The sequence below is a fragment of the Cetorhinus maximus genome, chromosome 5, assembly GCF_964194155.1.
Source record: "Cetorhinus maximus chromosome 5, sCetMax3.hap1.1, whole genome shotgun sequence".
NCBI lineage: Eukaryota > Metazoa > Chordata > Chondrichthyes > Lamniformes > Cetorhinidae > Cetorhinus > Cetorhinus maximus.
The window spans coordinates 169,826,975-169,848,245 of NC_135883.1; the positions used below are offsets into that span (position 1 = coordinate 169,826,975).

The following is a 21,271-nucleotide window of genomic DNA, read 5'->3' on the forward strand; positions in this document are numbered from 1 at the left end:
TGCCATTTCATTTTGGATTTTTCGCACACGTCTGTCACCAATTGTGGCTTCAGTAGCTTTTTTGGAATAGTAGGTTGGGTGCCGCGTGACATTAATCTTTGGACTGGACTACTTTCCATGCCTTCAGTTGGTGTGTTTCTCCACTCGATGATTGCCTTGTAAACATCTGTGCTAGATTTGCTTGATTTTTGATGATTTCTTTGGTGATTTTCACTCCTATCTCAGCCTTTCCATTTGACTAAGGATGGTGTGGAGGTGACGTATAATGTTGAATTTCCCAATCCTTTGTGAAGCAGCTGAATTCCTCACTTGTGAACTGAGGGCCATCACTCAGCACAATGTCTGGAATGCTATAATGACTCAGGCATTCTACAATCTCACCGGTAGTCATTGAAGTCATTCTGTTTTAGTATCCTCAACTTTCTTCATAGGGAGGGCTACTCTAGATTACATGTCAGCAATGTACGTCTGCATCCCTTGATTGCATGTCACATCCAGATGATATCTCTGTAAATGAAGTAACAGTCTTTGCAGATGCTTTTCAGCAGATAGTGGCAGCTTGAGGGAAACTGCAAGTAGTTTGTGGTCAGACTCCACTGTCACTTTGTCTCACAGAGTCATAGAGGTCTATGGCACAGAAAAAGGTCCTTCGGCCCATCGAGTCTACCCCGGTCAAACAATTACGTAACTATTCTAATCTCACTTTCTAGCACTAGGCCCACAGCCTTGTATGCCATGGCATTACAAGTGCACATCCAAACACTTCTTAAATGTTATGAGGGTTTCTGCCTCTACCACCCTTTCAAGTTGTGTGTTCCAGATTCCAACCACCCTCTGGGTGAAAAAAATCTTCCTCACATCCCTTCTAAACCTCCTGCCTCCTACTTTAAATCTATGCCCCCTGGTTATTGATCCCTCCACCATGGGGAAAGGTTCCTTCCTGTCTACCTTATCTATGCCCCTCATAATTTTATACACCTCAATCATGTCCCCCCTCAATCTCCTCTGCTCCAGGGAAAATAGCCCCAGTCTATCCAATCTCTCCTCATAACTAAAACACTCCGGCCCAGGCAACATCCTGGTAAATCTCCTCTGCACTCTCTCTGCAATCAAGTCCTTCCTATAATGCGGATTCCAGAACTGCGTGCAATACTCCCGCTGTGGCCTAACCAGTGTTTTATACAGTTCCAGCATAACCTCCTTGCTTTTATATTCTATGCCTCGGCTAATAAAGGCAAGTATCCCATGTGCCTTCTTAACCACCTTATCTACCTGTCCCGCTACCTTAAGGGACCAGTGGACACGTACACCAAGATCCCTCTGATCCTCGGTACTTTCCAGGGTCCTATCATTCATTGTGTATTCCCGTGCCTTGTTTGTCCTGCCCAAGCGCATCAGCTCACACTTATCCAGATTAAATTCCATTTGCCACTGATAAGCCCATCTGATCAGCTCGTCTATATCCTGCTGTAATCTAAGGCTATTCTCCTCACTATTTACCATTCCACCAATTTTCGTGTCATCCGCGAACTTACTGATCAATCCTCCTACCTTCAAGTCTAAATCGTTTATATATACCACAAACAGCAAGGGACCCAATACCAATCCCTGTGGAACCCCACTGGACACAGGCATCAAGTCACAAAAACACCCCTCAACCATCACCCTTTGCTTCCTGCCACTCAGCCAATTCTGGATCCAATTTGCCAAATTGCCTTGCATCCCATGGGCTCGTACTTTCGTTATCAGTCTCCCATGCAGGATCTTATCAAAAGCCTTGCTGAAGTCCAAGTGGGCGACGTCAGATGCATTCCGCTCATCTACACACCTGGTCACTTCTTCGAAAAATTCAATCAAATTGGTCAGACATGACCTCCCCTTAACAAAACCATGCTGACTGTCCTTGATTAATCCCTGCCTCTCCAAGTGTAGATTAATTCTGTCTCTCAGAATTGCTTCCAATAGTTTCCCCGCGACTGAGGTTAGACTGACTGGCCTGTAGTTCCCTGATTTATCCCTTCTTCCCTTCTTGAATAACGGTACCACCTTGGCTGTCCTCCAGTCCTCTGGCACCTCTCCTGTGGCCAGAGAGGTATTGAAAATTATTGCCAGTGCCCCTGCTATCTCCTCCCTTGCCTCACTCAACAGCCTGGGATACATTTCATCCTGGCCTGGAGATTTATCTACCTTTAAGCCTGCTAGACCACTTAGAACCTCCTCTCTTTCTATGCTAATTTATTTAATTATATCACAGTCCTTCTGCCTGATTTCCATATCCATGTCATCCCTCTCACTTGTGAACACTGACACAAAGTATTCATTTAGAACCCTACCTACGTCGTCCAGCTCCACACACAAATTACCACTATGTTCCTTAATGGGCCCTATTCTTTCCCTAGTTATCCTCTTACTCTTATTGTATTTATAAAATAAGGGCATCTGGAACTCTTCTCGGCAGATGCTATATTGACCTTACACTCTCATCTACTTCAGGATGATATTCATCAGGCAAACAATCAAGTCCTGTAAACACATGTCTGTACTCCTCTAGAATCTCAGTTCTTAATGGTTTAATGTATTGCAACACATTGTAAATCTCTTTTGGCACATTTAGGATTACCAGTCCAAGCTTTAGACTTGCTCTAGCTGAAATAAGTGGCTTTTGCATTCCATATATGACACAGAACTGCAGATCTTCATTCTTGCCATTGCATTGAGCTCTCAGATTAATTCGTCCTCTCAGCATGAGTGTCATGCCATCATATAGCCTTAACCTTGCTCTTGAGGACTTCATATTTGGATCGCCATGTTAAGCCACTTCTCACAGGTCATGATGTTGTATGACACACCAGACTATCTGAGACCTCATGTTCACTTGATTTTCTCCTGCGGTTATCATTGTAAAAGTCACAAATCATTTATCACGTATAGACTTGATGGAGCCAACCTGTTATATGGTGTATCGTGATTCGTTAGACTCTTCGGCTGATATCTCTCCAGTGGCCATCTGTATAGGCTTGTTTGCTTATTTCTAACCAAACACTTTTGTGTGAAATAAGTTGGCTTCTTGTAGCTAGAATGCTGCCTTTCTCATGCTGGACAAATCGTCTTTCCTTTGTGTGATGTCTTCTGTAGTATTTGCACCTGCGCTTTGTCCATAATCTTCTGCTCTTTTGGTCTGGAATGCCTATCAGCATAATGCAACTCCTGGTCTGTTCTGCCATACATATGCTCTAGCTGACATTTTACAACCTCTGTACTTCTGCACATGTCTGTCACTTTCTTGAGGGTAACTTTCTCCTCTCTCAGTAGACTTGCTTTCATTGCAGGATTTCTTATGCCTAAGACAATCCTATCTTTAATGAGATCATCTTCTGGTTGCCTGAATTCATGAGCTGTGTTATTGCAGTCACATACAAATCAATAGATTCTTTTTCACCTTGAGCTCTGGTGTTGAATACATAGCGTTCAGAAGTTACATTCACTTGAGGTTCAAAGCACGCCTTCAAGGCTTTCAAGATTTCTGCCATCTGTTTTTTTTTGTTCTTCAGAGATATTTAGGATGGAATACAATTTGTAGCCGACTCTCCCCAACAGTGTTAGAAGTGTTGCTACTCATGTTGTCTCTGGCTTGCTAATTAAATCTTTTGCAATCTCATAGTTTTGTCACTGCAAGAACCTGCCAGTTCTGCTGCATATTACCTTTAATTTTGACAGGAAGCAGGAGAGGAGAGCCATTTTTGACTCAGAGTGATTTACTTGCAGCATGCTTCTTTTCTTTGATTTTCCTTGGCTTTCAGGGGCTTTTATCAGCTTTGAACATTTCTGTGTTCCTCTTTCAGTAGTTGTAGCCTCTCTCCAGCTTTTCAAGTGTAGAAGGAAGACATTCATCTCTGGCCACGAGGGAGGTGCCAAAGGACTGGAGAACAGCTAATGTGGTTCCACTATTTAAGAAGGATTGTAGAGATAAGCCAGGGGACTACAGGCCGTGAGTCTCACGTCAGTCGTAGGGAAACTATTGGAGAAAATTCTGAAGGAGAGAATCTATCTTCACTTGGAGAGGCAAGGTTTGATCAGGGATAGTCAGCATGGCTTTGTCAGAGGGAGGTCATGCCTAACAAATTTGATTGAATTTTTTGAGGAGGTGACCAGGTGTGTTGATGAGGGTAGTGCAGTTGATGTAGTTTATATGGATTTCAGCAAAGCCTTTGACAAGGTCCCACATGGGAGACTAATAAAGAAGGCAAATGCACATGGGATGCAGGGTAATATGATGAGGTGGATTCAAAATTGGCTTAGTTGTAGGAGACAGAGGGTGATGACTGAAGGATGCTTTAGTGACTGGAAGCGAGTGTCCAGTGGCGTACCACAGGGATCTGTGCTGGGTCCCCTATTATTCATCATTTATATAAACAACAGAGATGACGATGTGGGGGATAGGATTAGTAAGCTTGCGGATGACACAAAGATTGGCCGAGTGGTTAACAGTGAGGTTGAGTGTTGGGCTACAGGAAGATATAGATGGGATGGTCAAATGGGCAGATAAGTGGCAGATGGAATTTAACCCTGAAAAGTGTGAGGTGATACACTTTGGAAGGAGTAATTTGACAAGGAAGTATTCAATGAACGGCATGGCACTAGGAAGTTCTGAGGAACAAAGAGACCTTGGCGTGTGTGTCCATAGATCTCTGAAGGCGGAGGGGCATGTTAGTGGGGTGGTGAAAAAGGCATTTGGGACACTAGCCTTTATCAGTCGAGGCATAGATTACAAATGTAGGTAGGTCATGTTGGAGTTGTATAGAACCTTGGTGAGGCCATAGCTGGAGTACTCTGTGCAGTTCTAGTCACCACATTATAGGAAGGATGTGATTGCACTGGAGGGGGTGCAGAGGAGATTCACCATAATGTTGCTTGGGATGAAACATTTAAGTTATGAAGAGAGGCTGGATAGACTTGGGTTGTTTTTGTTGGAGCAGAGAAGACTGAGGGGTGGCCTGATCGAGGTGCACAAAATTATGAGGGGCATGGACAGGGTGGATAGGGAGCAGCTGTTCCCCTCAATTGAAGGGTTAGTCACGAGGGGACATAAGTTCAAGTTGAGGGACTGGAGGTTTAGGGGGAATGTGAGAAAAAACATTTTTACCCAGAGGGTGGTGACGGTCTGGAATGTGTTGCCTAAGAGGGTGGTGGAGGCGGGTTGCCTCACATCCTTTAAAAAGTACCTGGATGAGCACTTGGCATGTCACAACATTCAAGGCGATGGGCCAAGTGCTGGAAAATGGGATTAGGTAGGTAGGTCTGGTATTTCTTACGTTTCGGTGTAGACGCAATGGGCCGAAGGGCCTCTTCTGCACTGTGTGATTCTGTGATATTCATTCTCATAATAATTGGCCGTGGTGCTTTTTAATTATGCAAAATCATACATTATGCTGTAATAAACACATATTTTACCTAAAGTAAAAAGCTCATAAGAACTTGCACTACTTGGCTCATAATTTTTATTTAATTATAACATAGAAACAACTTGCATTTGTATAGTGCTTTTACCTAAAGCATCCCAATATGCCTTATAGGAGTATTATCAAACAAAGTTTGCTGATGTGCTACATAAGGAAATGTAAGGACCACAACTTGAGCAAAGGGGTGGTTTTAAGGAACACCTTAAAGGAGGAGAGTGAGGCAGAGAGGTGGAGAAATAAAGAGGGAGAGTTCCAGAACTTAGCACTGAGGCAGTTGAAGTCATGACTCCCAAAGGTGGAGCAATTAAAATTGGGGATGTGCAAGAGGCCAGAATTGGAAGAGCACAGAGGTTTCAAAGTGATGTGAGGCTGGAGAAGGTTACTGAGATACAGAAGGCTATTTGAAAATGCGGGTGAAAATTTTAAAAAGCTCTTATGAAAGTGTCAGTTCCCAATATGTGCTCTTAGTGTTCAGGGTTCCATGCTGGAAGTAAGAAATCAGAAAACTACCCCCAGTAAAGCAATACACTATGTAATTACTTTGTTGCTTATTGATAGTTTTGAACTATGTGTCTAAAACATAATTCCATTGTTCATACCTTGCTGATTAACAAGAAACTCAAACATGGTGTCAGGGCTTCCTGCTGGGATCTCAGGTAGGTTAAGTTTGCTGTTGTGTGTTCGGAGGAAATTCTCCAATTTAGTTCTGCTGTCTAGCTCCAATAGGGCACCAACACTCCACATCAGGCCAAAGACAAAGAGGCGCCCAAGTTGCACTTCATTAATAGTTACTCCATTCTTCATTAAACCTTCTAGCAGGGTTATGGACTAAGGGAGGAGAAAAGTATGCACTGTTAATGAATTTCTCTCTGGGATTTGGATATTTCCTCTGAAGCAGACATTAAGAATATGTCAGCAATTTTTAAATGTACATTAATATCCAAGTGAAATATAGCACTCACATGTCAATATACTGTGCGAGGGAATTAACGAACAAGGATTCACAATTCATGGAAAGTTTCTACCCTGAAGCTGTCATAGAGAGGTGAACCTCTGAAATTCAGCTCTCAGTTCCATGTCTTGACCAATGCTATAATGAGGTCTAAAGCAGAATGGTTCAAAGTCCAAACTGAACATTGAGTAAGTGTCACTTGATAGCATTGTTGATGACTCATTACATCACTTTGCTGGTGATTGAGAGCAGGTTGAATTTACCTGCTTTCTCAGTTTATAGATCCTCCCACTCACATTATTGCTTAATTGCCCACACCATTGACAACTGGGTGTGATAGGATTTCACACCTTTAAGTAGTTCATTGGTTGTGGGATTGCTTAGCTCTGGACTAGCTTGCTTCTGTTTAGCATGCATATAGTCCTGTGTTGTAGTTTCACCAGAAATATTTAGGTATGCCTGGTATTGCTCCCACATGTCCTCCTTGAACCAGGAAATCTGAATTAAGAACAGGGCGACCTGATCGAGGCGTACAAGATTATGAGGGGCATGGACAGGGTGGATAGGGAGCAGCTGTTCCCCTTAGTTGAAGGGTCAGTCACAAGGGGACATAAGTTCAAGGTGAGGGGCAGGAGGTTTAGGGGGGATGTGAGGAAAAACTTTTTTACCCAAAGAGTGGTGACGGTCTGGAATGCACTGCCTGGGACGGTGGTGGAGGCGGGTTGCCTCACATCCTATAAAAAGTACCTGGATGAGCATTTGGTACGTCATAACATTCATAACATTCAAGGCGATGGGCCAAGAGCTGGTAAATGGGATTAGGTAGGTAGGTCAGGTGTTTCTCATGTGTCGGTGCAGACTCGATGGGCCGAAGGGCCTCTTCTGCACTGTGTGATTCTGTGAAAGTGCTGGAAAAGCTCAGCAGGTCTGGCAGCATCTGTGGAGAGAGAAAGAGAATTAATGTTTCAAGTCCACTATGACCCATATTGCCAGACCTGTTGAGTTTTTCCAGCACTCTGTTTTCATTCCTTGAATCAGGTTTAATCACCTAGCTGTTCAGTGGACTATTCCAGTCCATATTATAAATTATAGTAGTATTCAATCCCACTGTGTTTCATAGATTCTCAGTTTTAAGATGTTAAATCTGTTCTGAATCTGTCCCAATTAACACAATGATGGTGCAACATGACACAATGAAAGGTGTTCTCAATGTGAAGATGGGACTAGGCCTCCATGAGACATATATAGTTGTCATTTCTAATAATATTGTCATGCACAGGCACATAGAATCATAGAATCAGAAAGTTTATGGCACAAAAAGAGACCACCTGGCCCATCATATCTGCGCTAGCTGAAAAACGAGGCACGCAGCTGAATCCCACTTTCCAGCATTGGGTCCTTGGTTACTGCACTTAAGGTGCATATCTAGACACCTTTTAAATGAGTTGAGGGTTTCTGCCTCTACTGCCCTTTCAGGCAGTTAGTTCTAGACCCCTACCACCTGCCCTCTGCGTGAAAAATTCTTTCCTCATCTCACCTCTAATCTTTCTCCCAATCATTTTAAATATATGTCCCCGAGTCACTGGTTTCTCTGCTAAGTTTACTAGGTCCTTCTCATCCATTCTATCCAGGCCCCTCACAATTTTGTACAACTGAATCAAATCTCCCCTCAGCCTCCTCTGTTCCAATCATTCCTCATAGCTGCAATTTTCCAGTCCTGGCAACATCCTCATAAATCTCTTCTGCACCCTCTCTAGTGCAATTATTTGAGCTGACCAGAACTGAAGACAGTACACAAGTTGTGGCCAAACTAATAATATAAACAGTTCCAGCATAACCTCCCTGCTTTTGTATTCTATACCTCAGCTAATAAATGAAAGGATTCCATATGGCTTCTTAACCATCTTATCAACCTGTCCTGCTACCTACAAATCTGTGGACATTCTCTCCAAGGCCCCTCACTTCATCTATAAGTCTAAGTATTCTCCCATTAATTGTGTGCTCCTTTGTCTTGTTTGACCTTCCCAAATGTTCCCAACCTCACACTTCTCTAGGTTGAATTCCATTTGCCAGTTTTCTGCCCACTGGACCTGTTCATTGATATCTTCCTGCAGTCTACAGCTATCATCCTTACTATCAACCATGTGGCCAATTTTTGTTTCGTTTTCAAACTCCTTGATCAATCCCCTACATTTATGTCCAAATCATTAAAATATACCACAAAAAGCAGTGTACCTAGTAGTGAGCCTTGCAGAACTTCATTGGAAACAACCTTCTAGCCACCAAAACATCCATCAACAATGATCTTTTTTCCTGCTACTGAGACAATTTTCAATCCAGTTTGGTACATTCCCCTGGATCCCATGGGCTTTTATTTTTTTAACCAGTATGTCATGAGGGGCCTTGTCAAAAGCCTTGCTAAAATCCATTTAGACCACATCAACTACACTACCCTCATCAATCCTTCTTGTTACTTCCTACTACTGAGGTTAAACTGACTGGCCTGTAATTATTCAGTCTATCCCTCACTCTTTTTTAAACAAAGGTACAACATTAGCAGTCCTCCAATACTCCGGCAGCACACCTGCGACCAGTGAAGATTGGAAAATGATGGTCATCTTTGACAAGCAAATTGGCGAACATGAAGTCAAGCTCTTTCCTGTGTTGATCCTCTCATCACTTACTACAAGCACAATCTGACAGCTATGCTTACAGGATGTAATAGCGAGCCAGTCATGGCAATGGAGATTGATGTCTCCTGCCCAGGCTTTTTCTGCATAGCTGTTAGATTCAGTGCTTGCTTCAAGTGGTCTTGGACATGGAGAAGTACCAATGCATTAGCTGAGGGAAGACATGAGGTGATAATCATCAGGTTTCCTTTGACATGTTTGACCATTAAGCCATGAAACTTCATGTGCTCCAGAGTTAATGGGCCACTGCTTGACTGAATAGCTCTATGACCTCATCTCTAGTGAATCTGCCCTGCTGGTAACAGAATATACCAGTTGGGATATTGTATTGGAGGAGACTAGAATGTGTAGAAATAAATATAAATACAAAGCCAACTTAACAGTAGAGAGGTTTCTAACCTGCGTGATGTAGTTACATTCCAGCAGCTCCACTATTGGATGAAGGTTTAGCTTCATGTACAGATAGCTATCTTCAAAGGCTTTGTTGTACAAGTTTTGTAGAATCTCAGCTTCCCAAGGAATGCGTTTGTTTAACCAAGCCTGTAATCCAAAACACACAAACTTTCAGAATAGTGAGGGAAAGAGGCAAATTCAGTCCTCAGTTGATCAAGTAAAAGGTGGTGAAATATATGCAAGAGGCATTTACAGACTCCAGTTCCAAAGAAGAATCATATTGGACCTGAAACGTTAACTCTGTTTCTCTCTTCACAGATGCTGCCAGACCTGCTGAGTTTTTCCAGCATTTTCTGTTTTCATTTCAGATTTCCAACATCTGCAGTATTTTGATTTTATTGCGCTAATCAACTATCCATCTGTGCTTATTACTGCTCTTAGCATTGCTTACCTGAACTAGCAAAAAATGACTAATGTTTGCAAGGGAAGTGCTTTGATAATTATTTATTAGCTGATTAGTTCATGAAGTCTATTTTTCAAATAGGAATTTCACAATAAGTTTCAAATAAAACATAATTACTTCTATTAACCTAATATTTTAAATTACAATATCCCATTAACTCCTTCCAAATGTACATCCACTCCAAACTTTTCTCTGACCAGGGCCCTTTGTGACCACAATCTTTCCCCTGATCTCCACGCTCTCTCCCATGACAATGATTTCCCCCACCGACCATGATATCAGCCAACCTCAATTTCCATTCGACCTCCACACTCTCCCCACAATATCTCTCCTCCCCATGTAATGTTCCTTTCCCAATTGATCTCTCCTGATACATATATATAACAACCTAGACCTTGATGTATAGGCCACAATTTCAAATTTTGTAGATGATATAAAACATGGAAGTATTATGAACCGTGAGCAGGATAGTGTAAAACTTCAAAAGCTCATAGGCAGGTTGGTGGAATCCTTGGATGAGTGGTAGATGAAATCTAATGCAGGGAAGTGTGAAATGGTTATGGACAAATGTGGACAGTGTTATAAATTATCCACTTACTTCTAAGGTGAAAAGGAGTTGAAGCCCATGATAACTATATGGTATTTCTACCTGGATACACTGTTAATGGACTTCATGTTGCCATAGGGAAGAGGGCAGAGGATGTGGTTGCAAGCTTCCCTATAAATTAATGAACAACACAGATGGACAGCAGTTCTTGTGGTCCACAGTGAGAAAAGACTGCTTGACTTTGAGAGCTACCATTGCCAGATGTGGGAGGGAGACAGTCTTCAGTCGAAAAGACAAACCTGCAGTCTACTACAGGTTCCAGGAAATTTGTTCTGGCACAGCCTGAAGATAGAAGAATCATTGGAACAAGCTTTACTGCTGGTGGAAGATTTAAGAAACTCTCTGAAAACTGTAAAAAGCACCAGGATACAAGCACTCAATGTTACTACTCAGTTAAGTGGGGATACAGGACCTATAGGAATCTGGGAGTAACTGTGGACTGTTTGCTAAAAAGGACTGTAATTTCATGTGGAGTATGATGGGTAAGAAGTATTTAAAGGGAAAGTCTCTTTCTGTAATTGAAGTGTAAGTGCCTACAAAAAGAAAATAGTGTCTTGTCAATAGAGTTTATAAAAATAATTTATTACAATAAAAGTTTTAAAATGCAAAATTTTGCGAAGGCAAATGGTATGTTGGCCTTCATTGCAAGAGGATTTGAGTTCAGAAGTAGGGATGTCTTACTGCAGTTATACAAGGCCTTGGTGAAACCACAACTGGAGTATTGCAGGCAGTTTTGGTCTCCCTACCTAAGAAAGGATATACTTGCCATAGCGAAGGTTCACTAGACTGATACCAGGGATGGCAGGACTGTCGTATGAGGGGAGATTGGTTTGACTGGGCCTGTATTCACTAGAGTTTAGAAGAATGAGAGGGGATCTGATTGAAATGTATAAACTTCTAACAGGGCTGGACAGACTAGATGCAGGGAGAATGTTTCCCCTGGTTGGGGAGTCTAGAACCAGGGGCCACAGTCTCAGGGTACAGGGCAGGCCATTTAGGACTGAGATGAGGAAAAATTTCTTCACTCAGAGGGTGATCAACCTGTGAAATCCTTGACCACAGAAGGCTGTTGAGGCTAGGTCACTGAGTATATTCAAGAGAGAAATTGGTCATTTTTTGGATATTAGGGGCCTCAAAGGGTATGGAGAGAAAGCGGAAATTTAGCATTGAGATAGAGGATCAGCCATAATCATATTGAATGGCAGAGCAGACTCGAAGGGCTGAATGGCCTGCTCCTGTTCCTGGTTTCTATATTTCTATGTTTTAGATGAATAATTGGAAGTTTGAATCTTCTTTTAAAAGTTATCGGTCTTTAGGGGGATGTAAACATGAGTATTGGTGAAAAAGAGACCTGTCAAAGTTTTTCATCTTGCACTCATCAGGACACTTTGCGAGAATACCAATATAAGGGGAAAACAGCAATTTATATTCTATGTGAAGGCTCTGCTGATTGGTTGGCAAGTGGACTCTGATTGGTGGCGGCATTGCCATGGCGAATGCGCCAGTGACGGTGACTGACATCTAACTGCCAAGCATTGTTTGAAATTTAAACCAGGCAGCTTGACTCTGATTGGTCAAGGCATTGCCCTGAGGAATGAGTCAGCAAATGGCTGTCACTTATTTAGTTTAGCTGAAACGGGCACAATGTTTGTAACAAATTCATTCCTCAAGGACATGGGGGCACATGATTGATGCATATAAAGTTATGAGGGGCATAGATAGGGTAGACAGGAAGGAACTTTTCCCCTTGGTGGAGGGGTCAATAACTAAGGGGCATAGATTTAAGGTAAGGGGCAGGAGGTTTAGAGGGGATGTGAGGAAGAATATTTTCACCCAGAGGGTAGTGGGAATCTGGAACTCACTGCCTGAAAGGGTGATAGAGCCAGAAACCCTCATAACATTTAAGAAGTGTTTGGATGTGCACTTGCAATGCCATGGCATACAAGACTATGGGCCTAGTGCTGGAAAATGGGATTAGAATAGTTAGGTGCTTGTTTGACCAGTGCAGACTCAATGGGCCGAAGGGACTTTTTCTGTGTTGTAGACCTCTATGACTCTGAAAAACATTGACATGTAACTTTTTTCAGCAATACTCAAGTTCCGCACTACCAAGAGATCTAAACGCTAAAAATGTTATTATTTTATATGCTCATGTAGGTTTCAGCCAAGCTCTCTATATCCCCTAGTGACAGAAGACTCAGTGAAGTCCTTCTCCCCCCACACACACATTGTAATCAGCTTCTCTCCTCCTGCCCCACACACACGCACCTCTTCCCAAACCTCGCTCCATCACTCAAGGGACCCTCTCCCCAACCGCTCTCTCCCCACTTGCTCAATTGCCCTTCTCCACAATACCCCTCTCCCCAGTCACTCAGCAGACCCTATTCCCAAAAGAATCTGCACCCAATCACCCACCCCCTGGCTGAACTCCACAGAGACTTAAAGTTCTGTTCCCAACCATTTTACTGGTGGAGATTTTTCAGGCTGACACACTCTCCTCCTGTCTTTGGCAATGTTAAAGTGAAGTTGGCAGCTGATGGGAAGGTGGAGATTGGAAAAAAAATTAAAAGGGCAGGATTCCATTATTCGAAAGTTGGAATTCTGCTGAACAGCAGAAATTTCTCTTCCTTGTGGACAATACTAAATATTATATGTCAGCAGCTCTTGCTAACATAGATGCTCTTTCAGGATTTCCCATGAAACATGATTCACTCTTAGCCACTGAGTTACTTATGAATTACTTTACATTCACAAATGACATGCCAGTGTCAGAGAAATTGGTGAAGGAACTATGGGATCCAGAAGGGCTGGGGGTTTCATGCGAGCAGAATGGTTGGAAGGTGAGGAACTGGGGAAGCTGGGGGAGCTGTGTGAGCTGAGATGGCAGAGTAAAAGAGGCCAAGGAAGCCCGGTGCGGGGACGAGCAGGGGGTGGAGGGGAGGAGCCATTGGTACAGGGTGGAGGTGTGGAGCAGAGCTGAGGGGGTTGTGGAGTGTGCATGGTGGAACACAGGAGTCGGGTAGCATTGGTACTTAGGAACAGACACCAGTAGCCTTTTACAAATTGTCATAGAAGTTTTAAAAGCACGTAAAAATTTATAACAGCTTTAAAAAGTGTCAGAACCATTTTAACTTGTTTAAAGTCATTACAAAAACTCACTCATCATCGAGATGAAGACAGACCTCAAGAGGCATGTCTTCAGCTTGTAACATCATTAGGAGGCATTGTTTCACTGGCAATGTGCCAAGCTGGAAGGCCTCGCTGTTTGTCCCACAGCTAGGCCCAGCTTCAACAAGAAATTAAGTTTTAACTGCTGCCTATGAACGAGGTATAGTGCGGAATATATTTGTGCAGTCAGCAGTGTTGCGAGGAAAATCCGGGCCAATTGTTCAAAGAAGAGAGAAGAGTCAAAATCAGAAATTATGTTTTAGACACTACAGGTAAAGGAAAACTAAAAATGTAAAGAATTAAACTAGGAAAGAGAAATAGAAGCATGTGAGTAAAACATGAGAGCAGAAAAACAGCTTAGGGTCTGCGGACAAAATAAGCTTTCTTTATGCAAAAGCAGAGTGTAAGGAACAAATTGAATGAACTGTAGGTGTAACTTCAACTTGGAGCATATGACATGGTAGCCATTACTGAGCCATGGCTCTAAGATGGTCAGAACTTGGAATGATGGGCAGAATTGTCCGGTTCCTTTGGCGGCTGGCATCATGGTGGACGTGAGCGGACAATATAGTGAGAAGGCCAGAAATCGTTTCATGCACTTATGCTAACCCACATATCTCTTTCTTTGATCCTGCAGGAGGAGAACATCAGGATCATGGAGCCTGGTGATTTAGCAGTATGCCTCATGGCTTGCAGGGAGCAGTAAAGAAGAATCACAGAATCAAAGAATCACACAGTGCAGGAGAGGCCCTTTAGCCCATCGAGTCTGCACTGGCATGTGAGAAACACCTGACCTACCTACCTAAACCCATTTGCCAGCACTTGGTCCATAGCCTTGAATGTTATGACATGACAAGTGCTCATCCACTTCTTAAAGGATGTGAGGCAACCTGCCTCCACCACCCTCCCAGGCAACACATTCCAGGCCATCACCACCCTCTGGGTAAAAAAGCTTTTCCTCACATCCACCCAAAACCTCCTGCCCCTCACCTTGAATTTGTAATCCCTCGTGACTGACTCTTCAACAAAGGAGAACAGCTGCTCCCTATCCACCCTCTCCATGCCCCTCATAATCTTGTACACCTCGATCAGGTCGCCCCTCAGTCTTCTCTGCTCCAACGAAAACAAACCAGATCTATCCAACCTCTCTTCATAACTTAAATGTTTCAATCCAGGCAACATCCTGATGAATCTCCTCTGCATCCCCTCCAGTGCAATCACATCCTTCTTATAATGTGGCAACCAGAACTGCACACAGTACTCCAGCTGTGGCCTCACCAAGGTTCTATACAACTCCAACATGACCTCCCTACTTTTGTAATCTATGCCTCGATTGATAAAGGCTAGTGTCCCATATGCCTTTTTCACCACCCCACTAACATGCCCCTCTGCCTTCAGAGATCTATGGACACACATGCCAAGGTCCCTTTGTTCCTCAGAACTTCCTAGTGTCATGCCGTTCATTGAATACTTCCTTGTCAAATTACTCCTTCCAAAGTGTATCACCTCACACGTTTCAGGGTTAAATTCCATCTGCAACTTATCTACCCATTTGACCATCCCGTCTATATCTTCCTGTAGCCCAAGGCAATCAACTTCATTGTTAACCACCCGGCCAATTTTTGTGTCATCTGCAAACTCACTAATGCTACCCCCCACATAGTCATCTATGTTGTTTATATAAATGACGAATAATAAGGGACCCAGCACAGTTCCCTGTGGTACGCCACTGGTCACGGGCTTCCAGTCACTAAAGCAGCCTTCTGTCATCACCCTCTGTCTCCTAAAACTAAGCCAATTTTGAATCCACCTTATCAAATTACCCTGTATCCCATAAGAAAAAGAGAGTGGCGGAGGCGCTTGGCTCGGCAAAAGGAGGAGCACCTCCCTCAAGATGAAGGGGCAGTAGGGCCTGCTGCGCATGCAGCTGAAGATCCACAGGGAGTCGTCACTTGTAGGCGCTTTTTTAGATGACGCTTGTCATTCCTGCAGATGACTGAGAGCCAGTGTCGCCGAAGACTGCGCATGTCAGTCATATACAACACCTGCTGCAGGATCTGGCACCACAGGGACATGGAGGGCATCCACTGCTAGTGGCTGTGAAAGTGACCGTGGTGTTCAATATTTACACCAGAGTCCCCTCCCAGAGCTCCACAGGTGACCTCTGTGGGATCTCACAAGCCCCCACACAAAAGTGTATCCAGGAGGACACAGACACCATCTTCGTGAAGGCACAGAACTTTATGCATTTCAACTGGGGTCAGGAAAGCCAGGAAGCCAGAATACTGGGATTTGCGTAGGTCTCTGGTTTCCCACATGTGAAGGGTGCCATCAACTGCACTCAACTGGCGCTTACAGCTCCATGGCAACAAGCAGTCAATTACATCAACCGCAAGGGCTTCCACTCGCTGAACGTTCACCTGGTGTGTGACCAACACAAACACATCCTACAGGTCTGTGCATGATTCTTAGAGACCATCCATGACTCCTCCATCCTTAGCAGGTCTCAGATCTTCCAGGGTCCACAGAGACTGCAGGATTAGCTCCTTGGGGACAAGAGCTACCCCCAGAAGACATGGCTAATGATGCACGTGCGGTGGCCTCAGACTGCAGCAGAGCGATGGGATAATGAGGCTTATGCTGAAACCCAGACTTTGGTGGAGCAAATGAGGCATTTTGAAAATAAGGTTCCAATGCCTCAACGTGTCCAGTGGAGCACTGCAATACAATCCACCAGTGGTGTCACGTATCATCGGCATTTGTTGCGCGCTACACAACCTGGCACTGCAACGGGTGGAGGACCTAGCTGAGGAAGAGATAGAAGCTGATGAAGAGGACATCGAAGGAGATGAGGGTGATGAGGTCCTCGAAGGTGAGGATGCCGGCAATGAGGCCCTCACACTGGCCAGAGAGGCAAGCATGCTCGGGTGGCCCTCATAGCCGCAAGATTCGTGGAGGATGATGACAAGATGCAGTGAGGACAGTCCTGACATCCTCATCTTGCATCTGTGAACGTTTGACTCCTGTGTGGCTGATGGCAGCACCACATACCCTCAGTGCTTAGGCTCATGTCATGGAGACACAGCATAGGCCTTAATAGTTGCTAGATTCCAGGAGGTAGTATGATGACAAGCAGTGAGGACATAGATCTTCACATAGCCTCTATGAACGTCTGACTCTTGTCTGGCTGAGGCAAGCTCATTTGCGCTCTGTGCTCAGGGTCATATCATGGAGATGCAGCCGTGAAACTTTAAATATTCCTGATCCTTTGTCCGTCTTCAGCGCCTGACCCCTTCAGGAGCACAGCACCACTTGTCACAGATGCTGAAGAGATGGGGGCCAGCCCCACTTTAAAAGCGCTAAGAGCACACGGAGAGAATGTAAGAACTCTGTGATGCCTGCCCACGACATTCTGGCAGCAATGACAAGCACCGCCGAGGTGCAGGCAATCAGTAATGTGTCCAATGAGTGCGAAGCTGCACCACCACTTTGGTCCGAAGGTTACACACTGCACAGGGAAGAGGCCTTGGACTGAGACACCCGCCTTTATCTTGTACAGGAACCAAGGTTTTACATTTGAGTGACAAGAACACTGCTCATCATAAAAAGGGGCCATAGGCAAGGAGACATTCTTGGGAGTTTATGTACAATAGTGAACATTAAGTACAAGTGATCAACGCCCGTGCCCAGGCTGTGTAACTACATCTCCTTTACCTTCCTAACCCTACTATTACATCTTACAGCTCCCCTGACATCTGCAGCGGAGGTGGAGGCAGCTTGCTGACTGCTATGCCCGGTCTGTGATGACCTTGGCAGACGCCCTCTGGAGGAGAGAGACCTGGAGGGCCCTGGCCTGCTTTGGATGTCCTGCTGTGGGCCAGCTGCACCCTCCTCAGCCTGTTGAGCTGGAGCTGTGGGGGTCACAGGGAGAGGTGTTTGGATTGACCAGTCGTTCCTGGAGTCACCTGGGTGGATGGCCACAGGGTGTCAAACTGCTGGTCTTCCTCCCTATGGGTACCTGATGGCCCCTGGTTGACTCCTTGAGGAGAAGGGGAAGCTGGAATGAGATCGAGCTGCCCTGCACTCCTCCCGCATTGACACTGTTGTGGCATCAGCAATGGAGTTCAGCCCGCACAGCAGTGCAGGACCAATGTCCTAGACCAAGGTCTCCATGACGGCTGCCATCCCGCCCGTGTTGGCCTCGATGTGTTGGCATGCCGGCACTATCACCTCAGCCTTAAAGCGGACAGACTCCTCCATCATCCCTTATAACCTGAGGAGTGCAGCGGACATCCCTTCCTGATGTTCCTGTGATTGCCGTTGCAGCTCCACCAAGTGATTGAGGACCGAGTCCAGAGGCTCATCTTCGGACTAGTACTCAGCAAATTCCTTGCCTCCAGCAGTCCTTTGAGTACAGGCGGCCAAGGATGTCCCTGCCTCTGTCTACTGTGGAACAGATTGTGTGGTGTGCTCGCCAGATTATGATCCCGAGACTACTCTAAATTTAGGTCCCACCACAGTGTGTGTCACTGCGCTGGTGGAGGGTGTGGGTGAGCACCATAACAGGTCATCAGTGGTGTTGCCCCCAGGGTCCTCATCCAAGTTGCTCTTGGCGCTGAGGTCAGGTCATGGCTTCCTGAAAGTGATGTGTCAGATATGCCTAGGAGAGAAAGTGGAGATTATTAGTGCTTGGCAGCTGAGTTGAACACAGAACAATGGACCCAGAGTAGCGTTGAGAGAGGGATGATGTGGTGCAGGATCCTCACTTGGGTGTTCGCTGCCAACCTCACTGTCGCAGCAGGAACGGTCGACATTCTCTCGGCCAGCTCCAACGCTCGACTCTCGGATGGAGTAAGGACCTTGATGGCCGCACTGCACCCCCGGTCTGGGACCTTTTCCGGTGATTGTGTGCGATCTTGTCTTGCATGAAGTCAGATGGAAAGAGCGAGCAACGCGCTTGCCAGGCCAAATGGGAAGGATGGCAGGCATGCGTGTGTGCTGAGTGCAGCCATGGACGGGATGAGGATGCAGTCTCCAGAGGAGATGAGGCCGGCAGGAGATGTGAAGGTGTGTGTGAGAGAGTGAGTGCTGATGTCCCTTGAGCTAGCAGTGAGTGAGATCCCTGTGGATATCTGATGGATTTGCGAGTGGGTGAGTTGAGAATGAAGAGATGTTTGACTTACCCTGGCAGCACAGATGAGATCATTCATCTGTTTTCTGCACTGGATGGCTGATCTCTTGTGTGTAGTCATGGCACTGACCACCTCTGCCACCACCTCCCAAGACAGGATGGTGAGACTGAGAAGCCTCCTGTGGGCAGAGCAGGGGTAGAGGACTTTGCAGTTGGCCTCCACAGTGTGGAGAAGGTGTCCCAGGTATGCGTCATTAAATGGGGGTGCTGCAGTCTTCCTGGCTTTGGGGGCCATGATTTTTTTTTTGTTCTAGCACGGGATGTGGGCTTTGCTGGCTGGGCCAGCTTTTATTGCCCATCCCTACTTGAGCTTGAGAAGGTGGTGGTGAGCTGACTTTTTGAACCGCAGCAGCCCATGTGGTGTAGGTATACCCAAAGTGCTATTAGGAAGGGAGTTCCAGGATTTTGACCAAGCGACAGTGAAGGAATGGTGACATATTTCCAAGTCAGGGTGGTGAGTGACTTGGAGGGGAACTTCCAGGTGTTGGTGTTCCCATCTATCTGCCGCCCTTGTCCTTCTAGATGGTAATGGTCATGGGTTTGGAAGGTGCTGTCAAAGGAGCCTTGGTGAATTCCTGCAGTGCATCTTGTAGATGGTACACATTGCTGCCACTCTGCATCAGTGGTGATGGGAGTGAATGTTTGTGGACATGGTGCCAATCAAGCAGGCTGCTTTGTCCTGGATGGTGTCAAGCTCCTTGAGTGTTGTGGGAGCTAAACTCACCCAGGCAATTGGGGAGTATTCCATCACACTATTAACTTGTGCCTTGTAGATGGTGGACAGGCTTTGGGGAGTCAGGAGGGGAGTTACTTGTCGCATGATTCCTAGCCTCTGACCTGCTCTTGTAGCCACAGTATTTATATGGCTAGTCCAGTTCAGTTTCAGGTCAATAGTAACTCCCAGGATGTTGATAGTGGGGGATTCAGTGATGGTAATGCGATTGAACATCAAGGGGCGATGGTTGGATTCTCTCTTGTTGGAGATGGTCATTGCCTGGCACTTGAGAATGTTACTTTACACTTGTCAGCCCAAGACTGGATAATGTCCAGGTCTTGCTGTATTTGGACATGGACTGCTTCAGTATCTGAGGAGTTGTGAATGGTGCTGAACATTCTGCAATCATCAGTGAACATCCCCACTTCTGACCTTATGATGGAAGGAAGGTCATTGATGAAGCAACTGAAGATGGTTGGGCCGAGGACACTACCTTGAAGAACTCCTGTAGTAATGTCCTGGAGCTGAGATGGCTGACCTCCAACAACCACAACCATCTTCCTTTGTGCTAGGTATGACTCCAACTAGCCGAGAGTTTTCCCCCTGATTCCCATTGACTCCAGTATTGCTAGGGATCCTTGATGCCACACTCGGTCAAATGCAGCCTTGATGTCAAGGGCAGTCACTCTCACCTCACCTCGGGAGTTCAGCTCTTTTGTCCATGTTTGAACCAAGGCTGCAATGAGGTTAGGAGCTAAGTGGACTTGGCGGAATCTAAACTAGGCATCAGTGAGCAGGTTAATGCTAAGCAACAGCCACTTGATAGCACTGTTGATGAACCCTTCCATCACTTTACTGATGATTGAGAGTGGACTGATGGGGTGGTAATTGGTCTTTGATAATTGGTAATTAGTTGGCATAAATGGCTCTTTGACTGGTTGGCAGGATGTGAAGAGTGTTGTGCCACAGAGATCAGTGCTAGGACCTCAACTTTTTATAATTTATATAAATGACTTGGATGAAGGGACTGAAGGAATGGTTGCTAATTTTGCTGATGACACAAAGATAGGTCAGGAAGTCAACTGTGAAGACAATGTAAGGAGGCTACAAAGTGAGCGGGCAAAGATCTGGCAAATGGAGTATAATGTGGGCAAATGTGAAATCATTCATTTTGTCAGGAAGAATAAAAAAGCTTATTATCTAAATGGGCCGAGATTACAGAGGGATCTGAGTGTCCTCATGCATGAACCACAAAAGGCTAGTATGTAGGTACAGCAAGTAATTCGAATGTTAATAGAATGTGATCATTTATTGTGAGGTGAATTGATTATAAAAGTAGGGAGGTTATGCTTCAGTTGTACAGGGCATTGGTGAGGTCACATCTGGAGTATTGTGTACAGTACTGGTTCCCTTATTTAAAGAAAGATGTAAATGCGTTAGAAACAGTTCAGAGAAGGTTTCCTAGACTAGGGCATGTGGTGGCATAGTGGCATTGTCACTGGGTTAATGTTCTAGAGACCCAGGGTAATGCTCTGGGGACCTGGGTTTGAATTCCAGATGGTGATTCACCACCCCTAGATGGTGAAATTCAAATTCAATAAAAATCTGCAATTAAAAGTCTGATGATGACCAT

General features: G+C 45.0%; 1 protein-coding gene across 1 annotated transcript in view; it reads right to left on the reverse strand.

Annotated features, from left to right (window-relative positions):
* Positions 1-21,271, reverse strand: part of LOC144681152 (dynein axonemal heavy chain 8-like) — a 1,929,890-nt gene that overhangs the window by 673,686 nt on the left and 1,234,933 nt on the right. The window contains exons 49-50 of the mRNA XM_078542879.1: positions 9,501-9,641; positions 6,059-6,287 (exon numbers count right to left, since the gene is read on the reverse strand). Of these exons, the coding sequence (XP_078399005.1) occupies positions 6,059-6,287; positions 9,501-9,641 (370 nt within the window). The remainder of the gene's footprint in view (positions 1-6,058; positions 6,288-9,500; positions 9,642-21,271) is intronic.